This window comes from Jaculus jaculus, chromosome 14 (genome assembly GCF_020740685.1).
Source record: "Jaculus jaculus isolate mJacJac1 chromosome 14, mJacJac1.mat.Y.cur, whole genome shotgun sequence".
Taxonomy (NCBI): Eukaryota; Metazoa; Chordata; class Mammalia; order Rodentia; family Dipodidae; genus Jaculus; species Jaculus jaculus.
This window is the reverse complement of record NC_059115.1, coordinates 83,327,727-83,349,734: the sequence shown is the minus strand read 5'-3', so window position 1 is coordinate 83,349,734 and position 22,008 is coordinate 83,327,727. Positions and strand designations below refer to the sequence as shown.

The 22,008-nt window shown below is 41.0% G+C and overlaps 1 protein-coding gene across 1 annotated transcript in view; it reads right to left on the bottom strand.

Annotated features, from left to right (window-relative positions):
* Positions 1–1,249: 1,249 nt before the first annotated feature.
* Positions 1,250–22,008, bottom strand: part of Dmgdh (dimethylglycine dehydrogenase) — a 101,154-nt gene continuing 80,395 nt past the window's right edge. The window contains exons 15-16 of the mRNA XM_045134451.1: positions 6,752–6,886; positions 1,250–1,741 (exon numbers count right to left, since the gene is read on the bottom strand). Coding sequence (XP_044990386.1) covers positions 1,526–1,741; positions 6,752–6,886 — 351 coding nt within the window. The 3' untranslated portion in view covers positions 1,250–1,525. The remainder of the gene's footprint in view (positions 1,742–6,751; positions 6,887–22,008) is intronic.

Here is a 22,008-nt window from a genome sequence, read left to right as displayed (position 1 = left end):
AGGAAGTGTTTGTAGTTAAGGGAACTTCTCTCTTTTCATAAGTGGGAGGACATGCCGAAATGAAATGAATGGCAAAGAAGAGTCCTAATACATGATTACTCTTACATAAACATTTCACGTGTACATTTGGCATTATTTCAAAACCTACAAGTTAAGAAATCACTGGAGTCCATTCTTTCTTTTATCTCTACACAGTTTTAGTTCCTGAGTAATTGCTTAACCAAATTGCACTCTAATTTCCAGTTTTGTTATTTATTTCATCTTTTTTTCATTCTTTTTAATTGGAAATTTTAATATATGACTCCATTGCAAATTTGTCATATTCCCATCAGGGCTTACTCATGTTCCCTCTCCTCCATCCCCATTCCACCAAGTGCCCTTCCCAGTGGACGAGTTATCAGTGATCACTATGGGGTCACGAATGCTCCAGTCAGTCCCTGTAGGTGGGGGCAAAGCCTCAGAGTACACTGAGTCCATTCTTATTACAGAATCTTAGCGTGCTACCATTCAGCTTTCTTTAATACCTTGGAAAAGTTCAATCAATGTGTAACAAAAGTGAATGTGTATAAATTAATTATAAATGATAAAACACATTTAGAAATTTTTTTTGATGTATTCAGACAACTCCACTCAAACAATTTCAAGAAACATATCAAAGGCTTGTTTCTAACTGATAGATTTTTTTCCCTTGCTGTTCATGCCACTAAGGGCAATCCTGTCAGCTCTTAAGCTTTTGTTTGACCCATGTTGTCAAATGCTTTGTGAAAAGATACTCAGAATGGCACCATGTGATGTCAACTTGCATTAATTCTTGCCCGAGGAGAGCCGCTCAGTATTCAAACTGTGTTTGTGCTGGCATAATCTATTCAGCTTTGAGCTTCATTTCTGAAGGTTTATAAGTACTGCTTTCTTAGGAAGACTGTTTTTTTCAATTTCTGCATTTAAATAACCTTTGAAAGGACAAGCATAATGTCCTATAAGAAACTGGTAAATACTTCAGAGAATTAAATGAAAATGTTACTGACAAATTGATACTAAATTTTGCTATTTTCATCATAGATGCATTATAAAAATGAAAACTATCATTCCTACAAAAAGATTTCTCAATAAAGTAAATCCATACTTTGCATTTGTTTTATGTACAATAATTTATTAATTTGTTTTCAGATATTAACCACATGCTATGTTCCTAAAATTATGTAAAGTCCTTTAATTTGATTAAAATGATTATTGTATATCAACAAACACCAAATGTCTTATTAATTGGGTTTCATAAACAATAATAATAAAATAATTAGCAATTAATTATAAAAAGTATATCATCTTAAACTTTTCATTTGAAAGAACACTACAAACCACAGTCACAATTTTATCTATCTTATGACAAGTAAACAATTGACATGGATTTTGTTAAGATTCTAAATCTAGCTTTTGATGATTTTGTAATAAATTCTTGATTTTCCCTATTCCTCCAGGAACAGGATCATATAGCGACTGTAATTCAGATGACTGGGATTGGTCTTTGTCAGGCTTTGTCCTTTCTACTATTCTTCTGAAGCCGGTTTCTGGCTGGTTCTGTCAGGACCAAAGGTTCTTGTATGATGGTTGCTGGGTAATTTTTACCTAGTAGTTCAACCTCCACTTGTTGTCCCACTTCACTTAGCTCAACAGGCACATAAGCAAAAGCCAGACTCTTTTGGATGCTGTAACTGTAGACTCCAGATGTGGTGTTACCAACCACCTGAAAAACAAGAGCCAGTGGTTCTCAGCGACCTAGGCACAGGGCTGTCTCCTCACCTCCAGATTAACCTGGGCTACACAGTTCACAAAGTGAAGGTTTTACTATGACATCTTTGCACAATCATATCATGTCTTTTTCTTACTTTCACAGGAGGCCAACAACGTGGCGCATGCATCTGGAGTTCATCTGCAGTGGCAAGAGGCCTTGGCATGCTTATTTGCTTATTCTCTCTGTCTCACTCAAAAAAAAATGATTAAAATATTTTAAAAAATTTGAATGAAATTTTGCCTATTTTTGTGAACAATGAACAAAGAAACAACCAAGATCAAAGAGAATGAGTCACGGTCACAGGATAGCACACTAGAGAATAACTAAAAAGGAATCAAATCCCAGGAGATGAAAACAAAGGCTTTATGATATAAAAAAAAAATCTATGTAGCCATTTTGATTAGAAGATAAGAGAATTAGTTCAAACCATATATAAAGGAAAAGATGAAAGAGAAATAAAAACAGAAAATGAAAAATAAATAATTAAACCTGCCAAATCAAAGCAGTTCATAAAAAAATCAAAGGCAACAAAAGCAAAAGCAACGTAGGACAAGACAGTCCTGCTCACAGTGTTTCTTCCTGGTCACATAACGCTGAGCTTTTTGCTACGGCCCCACTGTCCAGTGCTGTGGACTGTTCATGGCTGGTTGTCAGGACACTCATGGACATGGGTCGTCGGCCTGGTGTTTATTCAGCCTAGCTCCCACTGCTATCTACTGTCTTACTGCATCACTTCTAGCCTTTGAGATCTTAACTTCTTGTGAATTTAGGTATAGACTCTTAACTCTGTGTCCCAGTTTGTAATGGTTTCTTTGAAGCCCCTAATCAGAATCCATATGACTAAAGAAAATGTGGCTTTGTCTAGCGTACTATTGACAGCCAAGATGCAGCACATCCTTGAAGGAGCTTTTCTCCTCCGGGCCGTTGTTATTTAAGAGACATAAGGCAGGGGTCTAGGTTCAGGAGGCTGGGGTTTGAATCACTGGCTTTTCAAAGACGGTCTTGATACCTTGGCTTTCACTTCCCAAGACAGGTTTGTGACGGAAGCTGGGAGAGTTAACTTGGTTTGCCTCAGCCACTTAACAAACAGGATGGGTCTGGAGTGACTCTGAGTGCAGTGCCCTGACTCACTGGTCCAGAGCCCTCCATGGGTCTTCGGAGACTTCCCAGCCCTCATGCCTGGCCTAACATCCCAGCTGTGATTGCCTCCAAGTCATCTGTGCATTACTAACCTAAGGAAATGGTGTGTTCATCCTGTGACTGCTGATCTTTAAATGTGCTTTGTTTTCTGCTAGAATTAATTTTCATTTCAACTTTAATTCTCTCTGATCCGGGGGTTAGAGCCCAGGGTATTTTCAAAGTCTGGCCTTTCCTTTTATCTTGTTAAATTTTGTTTTCTTTTTCCCCTCCCAGCATAAACTTTAAATATTTGTACCTTAACTCTTGCTTCTTTTTACTCAAGGCATTATAAGGACAACTTGTCCTCGTCCTCTGCCTAGGAGATTCTCATTGTTTATTTATTAGAACAGTGACCTTGTTTTTACCAACGTAAATGGTTCTCCCTTAGTTTTAGCATTTTCTCCTTCCTCTCTTACATTATGAGTCTCTAACTGACTTAGCATTAGCAGCCTTCCAAGGTGGTAACACAGCTTAAAGTTGGATGGCATATTGTGCTTCTGTGACTCTCCCTTGGTGCCTCAGTTTATAAGAAATGAAAGAAGCCTCCTATACACCCCAGACTCTCTTCGTCAAAACTTCCTCCCAGCTAAGCTTCTTTTAGAAGTATAGCATCCAATAAAGTAAAATCCTCCTTTATATCTTGATTAAAAAAATAAAATTTAATTTTAATTTAAAAAGCTAAACCTTACTTAAAATTATAGGCAATGTTCAGCTCCCAGTTGGTACCCCAGGGTACTTGTCACCATCTGACATGCCATATATTTTATTTATTTTGCTCATTGTCTGTCCCTTCCTCCCAGGCATGTAACCTCCATAAAAACAGCAATTTTTGCCTGCTTTGTTTGTGGTTATGCCTACAACATTGCTGGCATATAGCAAGGACATAATGAAAAACATATATTTTGAATAAGTGAATAAACTTGTTCCCTATGTCCAGAAGTGGAATATTTGAAAGAACAAAATAGCACATTCCAAAGCACCATATATCTGGACAAAGTCAGTAAACAAAAAGCTATATATGTATATATAATTATAGAATATATATCATTATAGAATATGTATCATTATAGAATATACATATCATTATAGAATAAAGAGGCTCAAAGGAGTATCTCTGATAGGAGGAATAAATAACTTATAGTGTTCTGGTACATGGTAGAATAACTATGGTTGAAAACTATCAATTGAATATTTCAGAGTAGCTAACAGAAAGGATTTTAAATGTTTCTAACACAAAGAAGTAGCAAATAACTAAGGTCAGATATACGCTAATGAGCCTGATTTGATCATCACACATGTATTGAAGTATCACACTGTCCCTCATAAATATGGTCAATGATTATGTGCCAATTAAAAATCTTAAAAATGTTTTAGGGCTGAAGAGATGGCTTAGCGGTTAAGGCACTTGCGTGTGAAGCCTAAGGACCCACATTTGACTCTCTAGATCCCATGTAAACCAGACACACAAACTGATACAAGTGTGCAAGGGTTCACATGCACACAAGGGGTACATGTGTCTGGAGTAAGATTACAGTGGCTGGAGGCCCTAGTGCATCAATTCTCTCTCCTGATCTCATAAAAAAAATAAGAAAAAAAGCCTATCTGTTGGATTTGCCTCCAAAAAAATATTTTAAAGGGGAGGCTTTGGAAAAGAAGATTAAAAAATGATGACTCTATTAAGCATCAAAGAGGAGGTAGGCTCATCCTGAAAATCTAAGAGGTCAATTCCTATAGCTGAGTTAGCTGTTCTATAAACAGGTGGCATATGGTAAGAAAGATGAAAAAGGTAGCATGTAAACTCAGTGTATACACTTGGCAAAGGAGATGAAATTTTACAGTGGCACTTGAGTTTTCAGGTTTGTTAACTTTAAATTGAACATAAGCATATTTAAGATGGCTAAAAACCTGTTAACTGATAATGCTGCACGGGGGTCTGCATTTTTATTTTGTTTGGGTGCAACAGTCCTACCACGTCATAGATAAGGAGTGCAAAGCATTGGTGGAGGACAAGCGTGGACCAGGCCATGGTTACGTTTGCTTGCCAGCTTGTCTGGATTAAGGCACACGTGGGAGATTAGTAAAGCACACCTCTGGGTGTGTCTGGAAGGGTCTTTCCAGTGACAGTTAGATTATGAAGGCTTTGACATAGTTAATGAATTAGCCCCACGATGGGTTCATAATATGATAGCATTACTGGGAGGTAATGAAAGGTAAGGAATGGGACCAACTTGGAGGAAGTAAGTCACTGCAGGGGGTGTTATTGGGGCTAAACTCTTGTCCTGGCTACTTTCTGTCACCCCCACTTTGTCTGCTTTCTATCAACCAAAAAGTTTTTTAAAAAATCTGTTCTGCCACTTTTTCCTGCCATGTGATGCTCTGACCAAGAAGTCATTTCATTTTTTTTTTTAAATAATCCAAAAGTTCGGATTTGATACCAAAAGTTTCCCCACCTGGAGCTGGAAGCTGGGTGTCGTGGCACACACCTTTAATCCCAGTATTTGGGAGGCAGAGGTAGGAGGATCGTCATGAGTTCGAGGCCACACCCTTGAAATACAGAGTGAATTCCAAATCAGCCTGAGCTAGAGTAAAACCCTACCTCAAAAAAAAAAAAAAAAAAAAGGAGCTAGACGACATGGGGACCCATACCAATAATCCCAGCACTCAGGAGGCTAAGGTAGGACGTCCATGACTTTAAAACCATTCTGGGCTGCAGAGTGAGTGCCAATTCAGCTTGGGCCAGAGTGAAACCCTACCTCAAACAAATAAGCAAGCAAACAAAAAAGGATGAAGAAAATAGAAAAAAATACTAGAGATTCAATAGTAAATGAAACAACTCAGGCTTGAAATCTCTGAGTTTGCATATTGCGTCCACTGACTTGGCCCAACAGGGAATAGCTTGCGAGCTGTGCCCTCCCCATGTCTCAGCTAAGTGCCCACGCCTGCCTCACAACACCAGCTGAGGCACAGCCAAAAGCCAAACCACGTTGGTTTTACAAACAGAAAAGGTGAAGGAACAAAGTTCCAAGGAACAGTGACTAATCCTGGTTCTACTGAACTCTGAGGGAGTGACCTGAGCGCTGCAAGGCAAGGACTTGAAGCACATGGTGACCACGTCCACTGGCTCCTTCTAAGCCTCGACCGTCACTGTCATGGATGTGTGCACTTGGAAATATTTTGTTAAATAGCCCTTTCGGAAAGATGACTAAGAAGCTAAATCAGAATGCCAAATTCTTAACAAAATTCATCTTTTGGGTCCACAGATGTGGATGTGATGATAAAATAGATTGCTTTACACTAATTTATACCTATTTCATTGCCCAGTATATTTTAAGTTGGTGAGATATTTTTTAAATAAAGCATGTATTAGGGTTAAGGAGATAGATCAGTGGTTAAAGGCACTTGCTTGCATAGCCCGCTGGCATGGGTTTGATTCACCAGCCACTCATGTAAAGCCATGTGGGCATTAGTTTACAGGGGCAAGAGTCCCTGGTGTGTGCATACATATACATGTGCAAGTAAATAAATAAAATAAAAATTTAAATAAAGCATATGAGCTCTTATATTTGCAAAACTGAGGAACTTTTCAATTTCCTTTCAGTTAATTGCCTTCTGTTTCTTGAATGTCTGTCATCCCAGAAAGCAAATGGGTACCATCCTTCCAATAAGTAAATATATTAGAAACAAAATGCAGCAACAACAAACTCAAAAAATAATGTAGCAGCACATGGAGAGGGTTGCTTCTGGATAGTGCAGTGGCCCTGGCCATGCGGTCCTTTCTCTCACCTTGCCCTTGTACCAGATGCTTTCATTTCCCTCCGGATCCACATCATCCGTTGCCAAGGTGAGGTAGACCAGCCTCCGTTTCAGCCCCTTGGCTTTAATCTGTTGCAGTGCTTGCTTTCCTATGAAGTCGGCTGGCTGCAGGAATCCAAGATAATGATGATGAATGAATGCTCAGACACTGTGACAAGGTCAGAGATGCAAGCATTTAAATTTGTCTTTGCTATTTTCTCGCCAATTACACATTAAATAAAATACAGATTGGATCAAACGTCTAGACAAATATTTCTTAGTCTTCAGATGACAGTATCAGCCACCTATGCCTTCAGAATATGTTAGACTTAATGTAATAAGTTGTGATGACAGTCTTATCAGAACTGCCTAAGGAAAACACACACACACACACACACACACACACACACACACACACACACACACACGGCATGATACAGTGATAGTGGGTTATGAAAGTGACCCTTGGTAGCTAATGGATCTGGACAGTGGTATCAGGTGTCTGTACAAAGTGTGACTCAATTTCTGCCTATTGAAAGGTTTCATAAGAAATATAATTTGTTGACACATGATGGCAAAATAACCCTAAAACATTTTATTTTTTTTCTTCCTCCGAGTAATGTTGTCTAGAATTGAGTTGCTCTCATTAGTTCATTCAGGAAACATTTGTTCAGCAATACATGTGTAAGACATCATGCTGGGCCCTGTGGGAGTTGCAAAATGAGTCAAACACAGGCATCTTGCACAAAGAGCTTATTCTTGAACACTGTGCTTCTCAACCTTTCTTCCTTCTTCCATGCAACCCATGACAGATGACACTGCTGTTACTAATATCCATCCCGTGGGCACACTCAGGGTCATTCCCAATGCAGTGACAGTGAGTGACACTGCTATGGAGATAACCTTGAATCCATCGTTCCATGTTAAAAAACAAGGTAGGGAATCAGGAAGACTTGTTCATCATTAGAATATACTTCATAACTGAGCAGGACACAGAGGGACCCAACCAGAATGCCAGGGGACACTGGATAAGTGAGACAAACATACCAGAAGCTGAGAGCAAGGGCAGGGCCCAGGGAGGAGGACCCTCTAGGTGGGAAGATAGGATGGGTCTTCACAAAATGAGCCCAAGCAAGTATCTCTTATTTTATGGAGTGAAAATGGAATTGTAATACACAAAACATATCTTTGATGATTGAGATTAGAAATTATAATAAAGAGGGCTGGAGAGATGGCTTAGCGGTTAAGTGCTTGCCTGTGAAGCCTAAGGACCCCGTTCGAGGACCCATCCCCCAGGACCCACATTAGCCAGATGCACAAAGGGGTGCACATGTCTGGAGTTCGCTTGCAGTGGCTGGAGGCCCTGGTGTGCCCATTCTCTCTCTCTCTCTCTCTCTTTATCTGCCTTTCTCTCTGTGTCTGTTGCTCTCAAATAAATAAATTTAAAAAATGAACAATTTTTTTTAAAAAACAAAAATAAAAAAAGAAATTATAATAAAGAACCCTGAAAACAATTCTCATATACAGACTATACTCTGAGAAGCAAACATAAACCCAAACAAGCAACCTCAAACTTCAATTTCTTCATGGGCCACAAAGAAGATATTTCCTGCCAAAGAGGTCTTCTGCTGCCCACATTTAGGACTTAACATAAAACTGGAACCTGTGATTTTTAATACAGGACTAATGGGTGAGGGGAGCCCAGAGAAAGAACTTGATATGAATTAATATATGAAATAAACTTGTAATAAAAAGTCATAGTAAACTAAAGTTCACCATAGTTAAACTACATATGTCCAAATGCAGAAAAAAAGCCTCAATACAATACTTTTTCCTCGTGTGTATGTGTGTGTGTGTGTGTGCATGCACGTGCGTGCGTGTGTGTCCCCTCCACATGAGGAAAGCCTCCACTGTCATTCCTTTTTTGAGAAAGGGTCTCTCATTGGCCTGGAACTCACCTTATTAAGCTAGGATAGCTGACCAGTGAGCTCCAGGGACCAGCTTGCCTCTGCCTCCCCAACACTGGAATTACAAATGCATGCACCACCCACCACACCCATTTTTCTTGGTTGTTTGTTTTTGTAATGTGGTGCAGTGTGTGTGGTGTGGCGCCCCATACGCTCGCTTGCAGGGTGCTGGGTTCTTGCTTACTATGGTGGCCAGAGCAGAATGTCAGGCGTCATGTACCCCGCCCCACACCAGTTCTAAACCTCTGTTCTGAGGATCAAACGCAGGTCCTCATGCTTACAAGGCAAGCACTTTACCAACTAAGCTATCTCCCCAGCCCTTTGTGCTCTTTTTAAAAAGGAAACTTGCTACAACAGACACATAACGACCGAGGATACTTGATAGACTGTTTCCACAGAAGTCAACAAATACAGCAGCGGGAGGGGGTCTCCTGCCTGACTGTGTGGAAATCCACTTGGAACAAACAGTGCACGTGGCTGGTGTGGCTGCAGTCTAACTTGTAGAGCGCTGGCGGACCCCAAATCATTTCTCCTCTCCTGTCATGGAGTCAGGTCTGCGCGACTAGAGAGCCAATTCCGCCTTGAAGGCTTTTGGCAGTCTCCTGTTACAGAGCTATAGAAATGAGCCCTGGAAGTACAGTGGTGGTAGTCTCCTATTAAATAATGTTCTTGCAATTATTTTTTTTGTCAGATGTTAAGTCCCTTCTATGTATCAGGTACTTATTAGGCACAGTTTATTCAGAACTTATATTCAGAGAATACTCAGAACAGTCTTGTAACCTTGGAAGGATTGCCAAAAAAAGTGACATCCTTTCCTCCATGTAACAGCATGCCTAGTGCTGAAATCATTCATATCTTAACCCGTCAGAGGACAAGAGAACAGCTGGGAGTGACGGGCAACATGATGGTTCGTGATACTCGATCACATAGCCATGAGCAGTACCAATTCTAAACATGACTCGTGATAGATCTACGTGTTCCACCAGAGTGTAAGCATCACAGACGTAAAATAAAGAGCGTCTAGTGTGCGGAGGCAGAATGATGGCGGTGACCCCAATAGGGGCTCGAGGAGAAGGGCACAATGCCACATGGGTGGGCAATCGGGGCTGCAGGCTGATGGTGTCAGAGACCGTTTCCTAGTGGAAGTTGCTGATTTGACTTCATAGCAACAGTGGTCTGCACAGTCTTTCCCAAAGGCTCATGTCCCTACATTATAATTTTGTCCTCACCATAACCTCCAGATGCTGGAGTTGGGGGTCTAAAAAGGGTCTAAACAGGGGCTGGAGAGACAGCTTAGCAGTTAAAACATTTGCCTGCAAAGCCAAAGGATCTGGGTTCAATTCTCTAGGACCCACGTAAGCCAGATGCACAGGGGGCACACGCATCTGGAGTTCGTTTGTAGTGGCTGGAGGCCCTGGAGTGCCCATTATCTCCCTCTCTCTCTGCCTCTTTCTCTCTCTCAAATAAATAAATAAAATATATTTAAAAAGGGTAAACAGACTCAGCCAAATACGGGCCGTGAGAAAACTCCTTAAGACCCCAAATCTCGGGAGGCCCAGCCGTACTCTTCCCCTCTACTGTGAGAAGCCTTCACCTAGCCACAGAAGTCAGTAGAGAAGCAGAAATGCTGAGCATGATCAAGACGTCTGGAATGAGGATTTTGGGGTGCTGGATAAAAGCAACTGGGGTGGGTGCCAAGACAGGGGACAAGATTCCAGGAGAGAGCCTGACTTTGCCTCTGCCAAATCTGCAAGTGTAGCAAAGGCTTGCAAGGAGCATAGGGTACCAGCTCATCACGAGACAAGTAAGATGGGAATGGGTAGAAAGCATTCTTCAGAAACACATTACAGTAGTAAATTTAGTTTTAAAAGTATGATTAGTAAAGAACATTCATAATTTATTAGATATTGGTATGTAACAAATACTATGATAAGGGCTTTAATGTTCATAAACTCATTTAATCTCCATGGCAACCTAATGAGGTAGGTATTTTTATGAACAGTTTATAGGATAGCAAATTAAGGCTCGGTTACCTGGCAACATAATTTAATACCCTTAGATTTTGTCCATATTTTCAAAAGTACCTGGGTCTGGAGTCAATCCTAGAAGGCTTAGCTGATGTAAATACTCAAAATGTGAATTTGAGCACTGTGGCCAGGCCCACAATCCTAGCCTGTAGACACGAGATTGTGAGTTTGATGTTAGCCTAGGCTACATAGGGAGACCTTCTGTCAAAATAAAGATAATATATGGATAAAAGAAGAATGACTTATGCTTTCTCCTTCAGTTGGCGTATACCTGTTTTGCATAACATTCATCATATAGTATTTTTTGTCTTAACAGATTTTGAAATCACCCCAAAAGGTACTACTCATGAACTTTCATATGCATATCTTACCTCTAAATTAGGAAGTGATCTTGTGAGCAATACTGTCCCTAGACATGAACAAGACTCTGCCTAGCAACCAGATGTTCCCTGAGAGGAAGGAGTACATACTGTCATAGTTAACTTGACTGGATGAGAAATGTAGAAAATTAGTAAAGCACATCTCTCTGGGTTTATCCGTGAAGGCATGCGAAGAGATAAGATCATATCTCTGATCTAATAAATGGTTTGATCCACTTGGATTCAAACTTCAAATAGACTATTGGGAGGTGGAAGGTGGGGCCTGGTGGGAGGAAGTAAGTCACCGGGACATGTCCTGGGTGCTGTATCTTTCTCCGTGTCCTCCTGTCACTACTGCTCAGCTCTGCTTCCTGTCTGCCATGAGGTGAAGGAGCACCTCTCTCAGGTGTTCCCATCGCTATGATGTTCTACCCAAGTACAGCCAAGCCGCCATGGAAGACGTATACCAAAAGAAATCCTTCCTCCTCCCAGCTACTTCTGTCAGGTATGCTGTCACAGCAGGGAAGAAAAGCAGCCAGTATCTATCCCAAAGCCCAGAGAAGGGCCAAGCTTGCCCTTGACACTATTCTCCTCGCCAGATTCATCAGGCTCCTCATTCCGGAAGACTTGGAGCAGGGTGAGGGTTTTTGTTCTCGTTTTAGTTGGTTCGCCTCCCAAGATTATACATGTTACTCTGCTACCTAGTTATGGATTCTAAATGAGAAGAAAATGTGTCTGAAGGTTATGGTGCAATTAAAGTGTGCTTTCAGAATGACCCAAGACCAGAAATACTTTTGTTTAATGAGTCGTTGCCAAATTAACTATATAAATAGCAGTTAATATATAAATTTCTAGAGCATTGAGACTAGCATTTAAACATAGTCTTAACTTGTACTTTTTAAACTGTATTAATTTTAAATATCAATAACAAACAGTAAAACAGCACCTGCAATACATACTAACATGCACACATGCAGAAACATTAAGTAGCTTTTAGGTGAAAAGGAATGATGTATCTCTTATTAGCTCTGCTAATGGCATGCACAGTACCCAAGAGGAATAAACTGAATCAGTGCATTTTGTGCACTGATTCTTAGGACAATGGAGAGCGTGCAGTTGCATGAAGTCAGATTTGAGAAGAGCAGGAGAGAAGATTCTGATGCAGAGTTGGGGTGATCTATAACAGACCAGGGAAAATGATAAAAGCAATCCTTGTTCTTTTCCATTTTATGGAGTAAAATTCCAACAAGAAAATTCAAGAAAGCAATTTAATTTGGGGGCCAAATCTTTTTAATTTAAATATCAGAAGTTCTAAAGACAGCAGGAGAATGAGTATCTCATCCCAGATCCCAATCAAGCTCCCTTGGGTTATACAGCTGTGTATAGCAGCAGAGAGACCCCACTGGTCACCAGAATCTATAAATGGCAAACCTGAAATGAAAATCCAGGTGACAGACTTCCACCACTGTCCCTCACATTTTCCTTCAAAAGCTTGTTTAAAATAGGCTTTCAGATCATCACTGAAAATAATCCCCTGATAGGGGTCCCTTTGCAAAGCATGTGGCCATTGCTGTCCTCAGACCATGTTGAGTATTCCATGCACACGGGTTTATGTGGGTACTGGGAAATCAAACTCAGAACATAAGGCTTTGCAGGCAAGTGCCTTAACTGCTAAACTATCTCTCTAGTCCCTAGAACTATTGTTTTTCAGTCAGACTGGCTGTTCAGAAAGCTCCAGCAATTCTCCTGCCTCTGTCGCCCTCAGGACTGGGGTTATGGGCATGAATGGCTATGCCTGGCTTTTTATGTGGGTGGGGGGTAGGGATTAAATTCAGGACTTTATGCTTTCATGGCAAGGGCTCTTACCCACCAAACCATCTTCCCAGCCCTCAGACTGTTTTTCCTTATTATTCCCTACAGGATACAGTATAATACTTATTTGTATATCATTTACATTGTATCAGTCCTATATGCAATCTAGAGATGATCTGAAATATATGGAGGACATGGGTAGGTTTTAGGCAAATACTTTACTGTTTTATATGAGCACCTTTAGATTTTGGTTTGGCAGAGGAGGCAGAACTCAGTTACGGACACATACAGAGGAATAACTAGTTTTCATCTTCCTGTAGCTTAGAGTAAAAACAAGTGTTCATTTCATGTTTTAAGTACATACTTAAATGCAAACAAATAATTATCAAAGGAAATAAGCATGAAGAAACCAACTTCAATAGCAACCCAAGATCTTTATTGCTGAGATCTTCAAAAAACAGAAAAGATTTTATGCATAGCTGCTTTTTCCATAAATGATTTAGATCCAACTTAGCCAGATTTTAAAGGAACTTTTGTGGGATACCAAACATTCTTTATCTCATTTAAGACTTAAATGTTTAAGGTGTATATTTTCTTCATTTTACAGGTGAGATGAAGCCCTTTGCTTAGCCTGAGAAGCAGTAAGTGGGAACTAGAGATGGCTCAGTGGTAAAGCACTTGCCATCAAGCACGAGGACCTGAGCTCCGATCCCCAGCACCCACACAGATGCCAGGTTGTACTCCCAGTACCTGGCAGGCAGAGATAGGGCATCCCCTAGGCAAGCTGGCTAGCTGGAGTAGCCCAGTCAGTGAACTCTGGGTTCATGTGAGAGAACATCTCGGTAAAGTAAGATGGTGAGCACTCACGGAGATACCCAACATCAATGCCCACATGCGTACCTACACATGTGAACACACATGCATACCACACACACACACACATACATGCAGAGGAAAAAACCACATATGTACCTATACATGTGAGCACACACACACACCACACACACATACATGCAGAGAAACACACACGTGTACCTACACACATGAACACACACACACACTATGCCCATATACATGCAGAGAAAAAACACAAGTGTACCTACACATGTGAACACACATGCACCCCCCACACAGACATGCAGAGAAACACACAAGTGTACCTACACACGTGAAGACACACATATACATGCAGGGAAAAAACAGTAGAGGCATAGCAACAAGTCAAATCCTTCAGCAAACATTGGCCTAGTCACTACCAATCCGAAACTGCAAGGCCCACAGGATCCCCCGCTGGTCTAGTGAGGAGGCAGCCAGCACTGTGCAGGGCGAGCATCATTCATGGCAGAGGTAAGCCCACAGCGCTGTAGAAGAGGGCCCAGCACTCTTTTGGTTCTAATCACTACCCATGTAGGAAGAATCCAAAGAGCTGCTTCCAGAAGGGAGCCCTCCAGACCCATATGCTCAGCTGCCTTCTGGCCCCTGCCCCTGGGTCATCCCACAGCCTCAGGCCCACAAGTCCTCTCAACGGGTCACTACACCGTCCTGTATCTCCCGGCTCCCCATCCTCCTTCCACCCCTTCCCATGCAGCTGCTCAGGGTCTACCTCTTGCTTATCGCTCATGACTTTTCTTCTTGGTCCCGCAGCCTTTAGTCAAAGCCTTTGTCCTTTCTCCACTGGGCTTCTGGGGTGACCAGAAAATGACCTCATGGTCACCTGACCAACTTTTTTTTCACTTGGTTTTCACCACTTGGCTGCCACTTCTTAGGCAGAAGCCTTCAGTTATATGTCAGTATCTCTAGGACAAATTTCTCAGCATGCCAAATCAGAAACACCCTTTCTGTGGAGGTGCCAGTATCTCGCTCACATCATCTCTGGACACACATTCAACAAAATATACTTCCTGTGCATCTCTCACGTGCCAGCACTAGCTGGACGCTGGCGATAGTATGGGAAATAGGGACGGCTGTCCCCGTAGCACCTGGACGGAAGTGTACGTTCTGTTCAAAAGAGATGAACAGGGGCTGGGGGAGGCGGCTTGGTGGGTCAAGTGCTGCTGTGCAAGTGTGGGCACTGAGCTCAGAGCCCTGGCACTGCTGGGTGGGTGTGGCGGCCTGTCGTAATTGCGGTGCTCAGGATCCCCAGGACACTCTGGCTACTAGACTACCCAAATCTGGGTTGACGGGAGAGAGCCTCCTGTCTCAAAAAAAAAAAAAAAGTGATCAAGGAAGATACCTGACATCGACTAGTGACCTCCACATGCAAACACACACATGTATGAGCACCTGCACACATATGTGCTCACACACACATGCATACACTCTTGTACACAACATACATATTCACAAAAAAGAAATAACTAAAACACTTTGTGAGCAAATAAGATAATTGCAAATGCTAACTTTTATGAGTAAAACATATCTGTGAGATTTATGTTAGATTCAAAGATTTATTTTAGAAATTACCTAATAAAATCCATCAATTTCTAAAAAGATAGATAATTATCAAGTTAATTTTATGCCATAAGTAGAAGGCTTAACATAATAAAAGTCATAAATAATATTTACTGGATAATTAGCTAAAATAGAAGACACTATCTCAGTAGAGAAAGATAAACCATTTATTAATATCAATCCCTACTTGTAATTTTATTTTATTTTTTAATTATTTATTTGCAAGCACAGAATGGAGGAAGAAGAGGGTGTATGGGCATACCAGGGCCTATAGCCCTTGAAAATGAACTCCAGATGCATATGCCATTCTGTGCATGTGGTTTTATGTGGGAACAGGGCAATCAAAGCTAGGCTGTCAGGCTTTGCAAGCAAGTGCCTTTAACTGCTGAACCATCTCTCCAGCCCCCTTGATTTAAAAATAAAAAACCTAGCCGGGTGTGGTGGTGCATGCCTTTAATCCCAGCACTCAGGAGGCAGAGGTATGAGGATCACCGTGAGTTCAAGGCCACCCTGAGACTACGTAGTGAATTCCAGGTCGGCCTGGGCTAGTGTGAAACCCTACCTCAAAATAAATAAATAAATAAGAGACCTTTAGCACTAGGAATAGAAGAAAGTACCCCCAATCTAATGCAGAGAACCTGTGGAAAGTCTACAACAAATACCCTTCTACTGATGAAAGACTGAGAGCTTTCCATAGAAACAAGATAAGCATATTTACAGTCACCTTTGTGAAAGACTCAACCACTGGAAGATCTAGCCAGTACAATAAGGCAAGGAAAAGAAAGAAAAGACATTTAGATTAGAAGAGACAAAGAACAGCTTCATTTTTATGCAACATGATTGTTCATGTAGAACATCTGATAAAATCTATGAAAAAGATATTGGAACTACTAAGTAGATTTAGCAAGGTTGCAGAATATAAGACCAATATTCAAAGTCAATTGCATGTCTATATATTATCAATAAAAACTTGAAATATAAATATCATTTATAAAGGTGTTAATATATGAAATACCTAATGACAAATATGTACAAATTATGTGCAAACCTGTGTACTGAAAACTACAAAGCATTTTCAAAGGAATTAACGATCATCTAAATAAACGTAGAATTATATGTCATCCATGAGTTGAAAGGTTTATTTGACCTATTGACACAATGCAATTCTAATTAAAATCCCAAGAGAGTTTTTTAAACTTGATTGGCAAGCTATTTCTAAAAGTTTTGGAAAATTCAAAAGACCTTGAAAACAATTTTTTAAAATAACAAATTTTCAGGGTTATCACAATCTTTTTAAAATTATTTTTTGTTTATTTATTTATTTGAGAGTGACAGAGAGAGAAAGAGGCAGAGAGAAAAAGAATGGGTGTGCCAGGGCCTCCAGCCACTGCAAACAAACTCCAGATGTTATGCGCCCCCTTGTGCATCTGGCTAATGTGTGTCCTAGGGAATCAGGCCTTGAACCGGGGTCCTTAGGCTTCACAGGCAAGCACTTAACCACTAAGCCATCTTTCTAGCCCTCACTTATTTAAAATATAGCCATCCAAACAGTGTGACATTAGTCAAGAAAGACTAATAGTTCAATGGAACACATACAGCATGCCAGATACAAAACAATTTAGAATAGGCCATAGACTTAAGTATAAGAAGTAAGATTGTGAAATTTCTAGAAGAAAACAGAGTGATAGCATTGTGACTTTGGGTAAGCAATGGTTTCTTAGATAAGAATCAGAGACACATACACCACTTTGCAACAATCAACTTCTTAAAACATTAACATAAAGTTAGAGGAAAAAATTAACCCATCCTTTCCATTTTACCCAATAACTCCACTTTTGGGTACTTATCCAAGAGAAAAGAAAGCCTATGTCCATGTAAGTACTTGCACAAAAATTATGTCAGGCGTGGTGACCTATGCCTGTGATCTCAGCACGTAGGAGGTAAAGGGAAGCGGATCTGGAAATCAAAGTCAGCTTGGCTACACAGCGAGTTCAAGGCCAGCCTAGCCTACTTAAGACGTTGTCACACACAACAAATTTCACAACAGTTTTACTAGATGCAATGTAAGTGTTCAGCAACAAATGAGGGTTTAAACAAATGATAGTACATCCATCTGTAAGGTGGAAAACTGGTCACTATAAAAAGGAATAGACTATTGGGCTGGAGAGATGGCTTAGCGGTTAAGCGCTTGCCTGTGAAGCCTAAGGACCCCGGTTCGAGGCTCGGTTCCCCAGGTCCCACGTTAGCCAGATGCACAAGGGGGCACATGCATCTGGAGTTCGTTTGCAGAGGCTGGAAGCCCTGGCGCGCCCATTCTCTCTCTCTCCCTCTATCTGTCTTTCTCTCTGTGTCTGTCGCTCTCAATTAAATAAAAAAAAAAAAAAAAGGAATAGACTATTGATAAGCAACCAAACACAATGGGTTCACGTTTGGTGAACATAAAGCCAAAACAAGTATAGCCAAAGCAAAAGGCAGTGGAAGAAGATGTGCTACCTGTAGCAGACGAGGACAGTACTGGAGTTATTTCCAGAGCAATGCCCTCTTCGAACAAAGGAAGCTGGGGATTTGATTGGACGAACTTGGACCTATTCAGATTAGGGGTTGGCGCATTGCCAAGCATGCTCAGTTTCAGGTCATAATTTACAAAGAAAATGTAAGAAGGAAAAGTAGACACATTTTGCACAGGCTTAGCCCAGGGTCATAGACCAGATGCTTAAAGCTTAAAATGGTAGACAGGTATGCCTCTGGGCATATCATTAAGTTTTAGCTGAAATTTTTTTTAAAAAAATGACACTTGGAAGGTGCATAAACAGGAATTCGTCCCTAAAGGTGCCTGCCTCACCTAGCAGCTAACAGTTATATGTAACAACATGGATGACTCACCATTTAAACTGAGGGTAAGAATCCACACCCCCAAAAGTATATACTGCATAATCACATAGATTTCACATTTATTCTAGAAGATGCAAAACAATTTAATAATGTCAGGAGATGGATAAATAATTGCCTGGGAGTAGGTGGAGCTATGGAGAGGGTTAGGAGTTGAGGATTACCAAAAGTGTGTGACTAACCCTCTAAGGGTGAGGGTCCTGTTAATTGGGGTGATGATTATATTGACTAGATATATGTACATATATTTATGACCTTATCAAATTGCTTACTTTAAAGATATCAATTTATTGCCATGTCCAATTATGCTGTTCAAATACAAATAATGTACATAAAATAAAACCAGTCTAAAATACTTCCATTTATTGAGACCCAAGTTTCTATGGAGTTACAAACTTTAAAGCAGCTAGGCAAGAGTGCACTTGAGTCTTTAGGATGAAAAATATTGTTTCAAAACCGAAATCAGATATGTATGAGGATAATAACTCAATTGCCCTTAGCTTAATATATTCTGACAGGTGTTTCGGGAGTGATCAACTATACTTCAGCCTACATTTAACCCCTATCCTTCCCGTCCTTCATTCATCATTCAGCAATGAAAATGGGCAAGAGAATGAGGGTGTTCTAATTAAAATGACACAATGGTTTATAATGATAACTCAGTCTTCAGCCATGATTCTAAATGGTATTTCATAGAATTTCAGACTCACAAAAGGAGGCTCTGTTTTATAGATTAGAAATCTCAGGTGCAAAATGAAATTAAGTAGTTTTTCAGGGTACACAGCTAGGTTTGATGACTTTAAAAGACATTCAGGAGACTGGGGCGACAGCTCAAGTCAGTTCAATGCTTGCTGTGAAAACAGGAGGGCCTGAGCTCAGGTCCCAGCTCCATATAAAAGCCATCCACGGTGGTGTGTGTCTACAGTCCCAGCACAAGGGAGACAGAGATAAGAGGGTGCTTGGTGCTCATTAGCTAGCTACTCTAGCTGAATCTTTGAGCCCCAAGTTCAGTGAGAGACCTGTCTCAAAAAATAAGGTCAAGAGAGACTTGAAGACACCCAGTTTCATCCTCTGGCCTCCATATGCATACACATGTGCACACATGTGTTCCTATACATATATGAACATACATATACCATACACACATACATAAACACTCATTCAGGGCTGGATCTGGAGCTCAGTGTGCTATTGAACATGCACAAGATTGCGCTCCCGATCTCCACTTCCCCAGGGAAAAACATCTCCTCTTGCTGTCTGGCTCGAACAGAATGAAACAGAGATGTGGGGCACAATGTCATCAGCCCGAAGCCTTGCTAGGATGGGTCCCAGGCCTACTAGCTTACATCCAACATGGCAGACTCCACAGAACCATTCCACAGGACCACAGTTGGTATCGAGCTAAAAGAACCGGGACAATGCTTCTCAATGATTTTCAATCTTCACTAAGTTTTAAAAAACCAAAGAGACGCAGGGCATGGTGGCACATGCCTTTAATCCCAGCACTTGGGTGGCAGAGGGAGGAGAACTGCTGTGAGTTTGAGGCCACCCTGAGACTCCATAGTGAATTCCAGGTCAGCTTGAGCTAGAGTGAGACCCTACCTCAAAAAAAAAAAAAAAAGCAAACAAAAAGCAATATACCTATAGGGCTCTATGCCCTACCCCTATAATATTGGCTTGGGGAAAGTCCAGATGTTCTTAAACCAACCACAACATAACTACCTTAAAGACTCATTCAAACAAAGTGTTGTAAGTCCACCATAGTGGCACATGCTTGTAATCCCAGTACTCAGGAAACTGAGGCAGGAGGATTGCTGCAAACTGAGACCAGCCTCAGCTGCATAGTGAGATAGATGCTTGTACAGGCTAGTCAAGCACTATTCCATGTCCCTAGTCCTCTGTCTTACTTCTTGTTATGGCTTTTGCTATTGTTACTATCTTGGTGGTTTTTTTTCTTTTCTTTTTTTGGATTTTTGAGGTATAGTCTCACTCTAGCCCAGGCTAACCTGGAATTCACCTTGAACTCACAGGGATCCTCTTACCTTAACCTCCCAATTGCTGAGATTAAAAGTGTGCACCACCATGTCCTATCTGTTTTGGCTTTTTAAGACAGGGTCTCACTATGTAGCCCTTCTTGGCCTGGTACTAGCCATGAAGCCCAGGGTAGTCTTGAACTCATAGCAATCCTTCTGTCTCTGCCTTCTTTTTATCTTATTTGAGACCAGGTCTCACTAAGTTGCCCAGGCTGGAGTTCAACTCACCTTGAAGTTCCTGCTTCAACTTTGAATTTCTTGAGCAGCTGAGTGCCATATGACCTGCAAGATCACTTTTTAATTGTCTGGGATGAAGCTTGGGCCTTGAGGACTTTTTGTTTTGTTAAAGAATGAATTATTCAAAAGAATCACACCAAATGATTTTAATGCCTAGACAAGGCTGCATGCCAGCAAAAATTGCCTCTTTGACTCCTATTACATCAAATCTCCTGTGTTAGATCTGACCACTGTTCAGTATTAAGAAATCCTTTCTAACTTGCTGCCTGTGAGCACTGATTTTTTTTCACTTTGATGTTTTAATAATAGCTAATGTTTATTGAATACTTACACTAAAATCAGCCTGCTGGTACATTCTTTACCCACTTAACACCAGTCTCCCTGGTTGTTTTACGTTTGTTTACTAAACATAAGCCAATTTTATAACAACAACAAACAATTATAATTGATAACATTTACTCAAAAATAGACCCTATATTTCTAAAGTCAGCATTGTCTTCTAATTTGTGGTTGAGATATTTCACATTATATTCCTTTTCTATCGGTTAAAAGCTCAAGACAAGGGCAGATGAGGAAGAAGGGAAACAAAAGAAAAAAAAATCAGTTCTGCTTAAATACATTACTCTTAGGAGTCCTGGGGGATGTTGTTCCGAAACGGATGAAGATTCACTAATCCCAGAAGGAAAATTCCATGACTGATTTTTCCTTTGCTCTTGATTAATGTGTTTCTTCAACTTCTCATTAAAACTAAAATGCCACTGATTCCCCCATCTAAACAAACTTCTTTTGGAACAAGTCAAAGTACCGTGAAGAACAATAACAAGAGCTCTTCCAGGCGCAGAGGGTTAGTGAGGCAATCTTAAAAGCATCCATTCCGTTCTCTCTCCCAGTGTTTGCTGGTTTGAGTTGCTTCCTTTCAGGAGCCCAGTGTTCTCGTCCACAAGATGGCAGTGTAAGCGCCACCACGCGCCCCTCGCAGGATTGCAGGATTAAGGCTAGGAACACATCCTACAGCTTTTCTCTGAAAAAGCTGGCTTCAAGGTGCGTGAGATTTGAGAGCTGTAGGAAGTGTGGCTTTAACATGTGGCTTAGCAAGCTGTGTAGCAACTGGCGTCAAATGAGTACCTCCTGATGAAGGCCTGCGCATGCGTCTACGTCCCACAAGCCAGAACCAGGCTTGGGGCTGAGTGAGACCTGGCGAGAAAGACGGGAGCCATCTGCCCTCGCCATGGAAGATCTCTCCAGTACTCACTTCCCATCTCCCCTACTTCCTTGCCCATTTTGACAAGAATACAATTCACTGTAAGAATGCTTGGTGGCCCACCTCCTCGCCCAATCACTTTCCTCCTTACGATGAGTGCGGCAGCTCTCTGCAGTCATCCTAAAATGCAGACATGACCCTGGAAGATATTTATAGAAGAAAGCCTGTGCAAACCCCACAATATATGTTGCCAGAAAAAAAAAAAAAAAAAT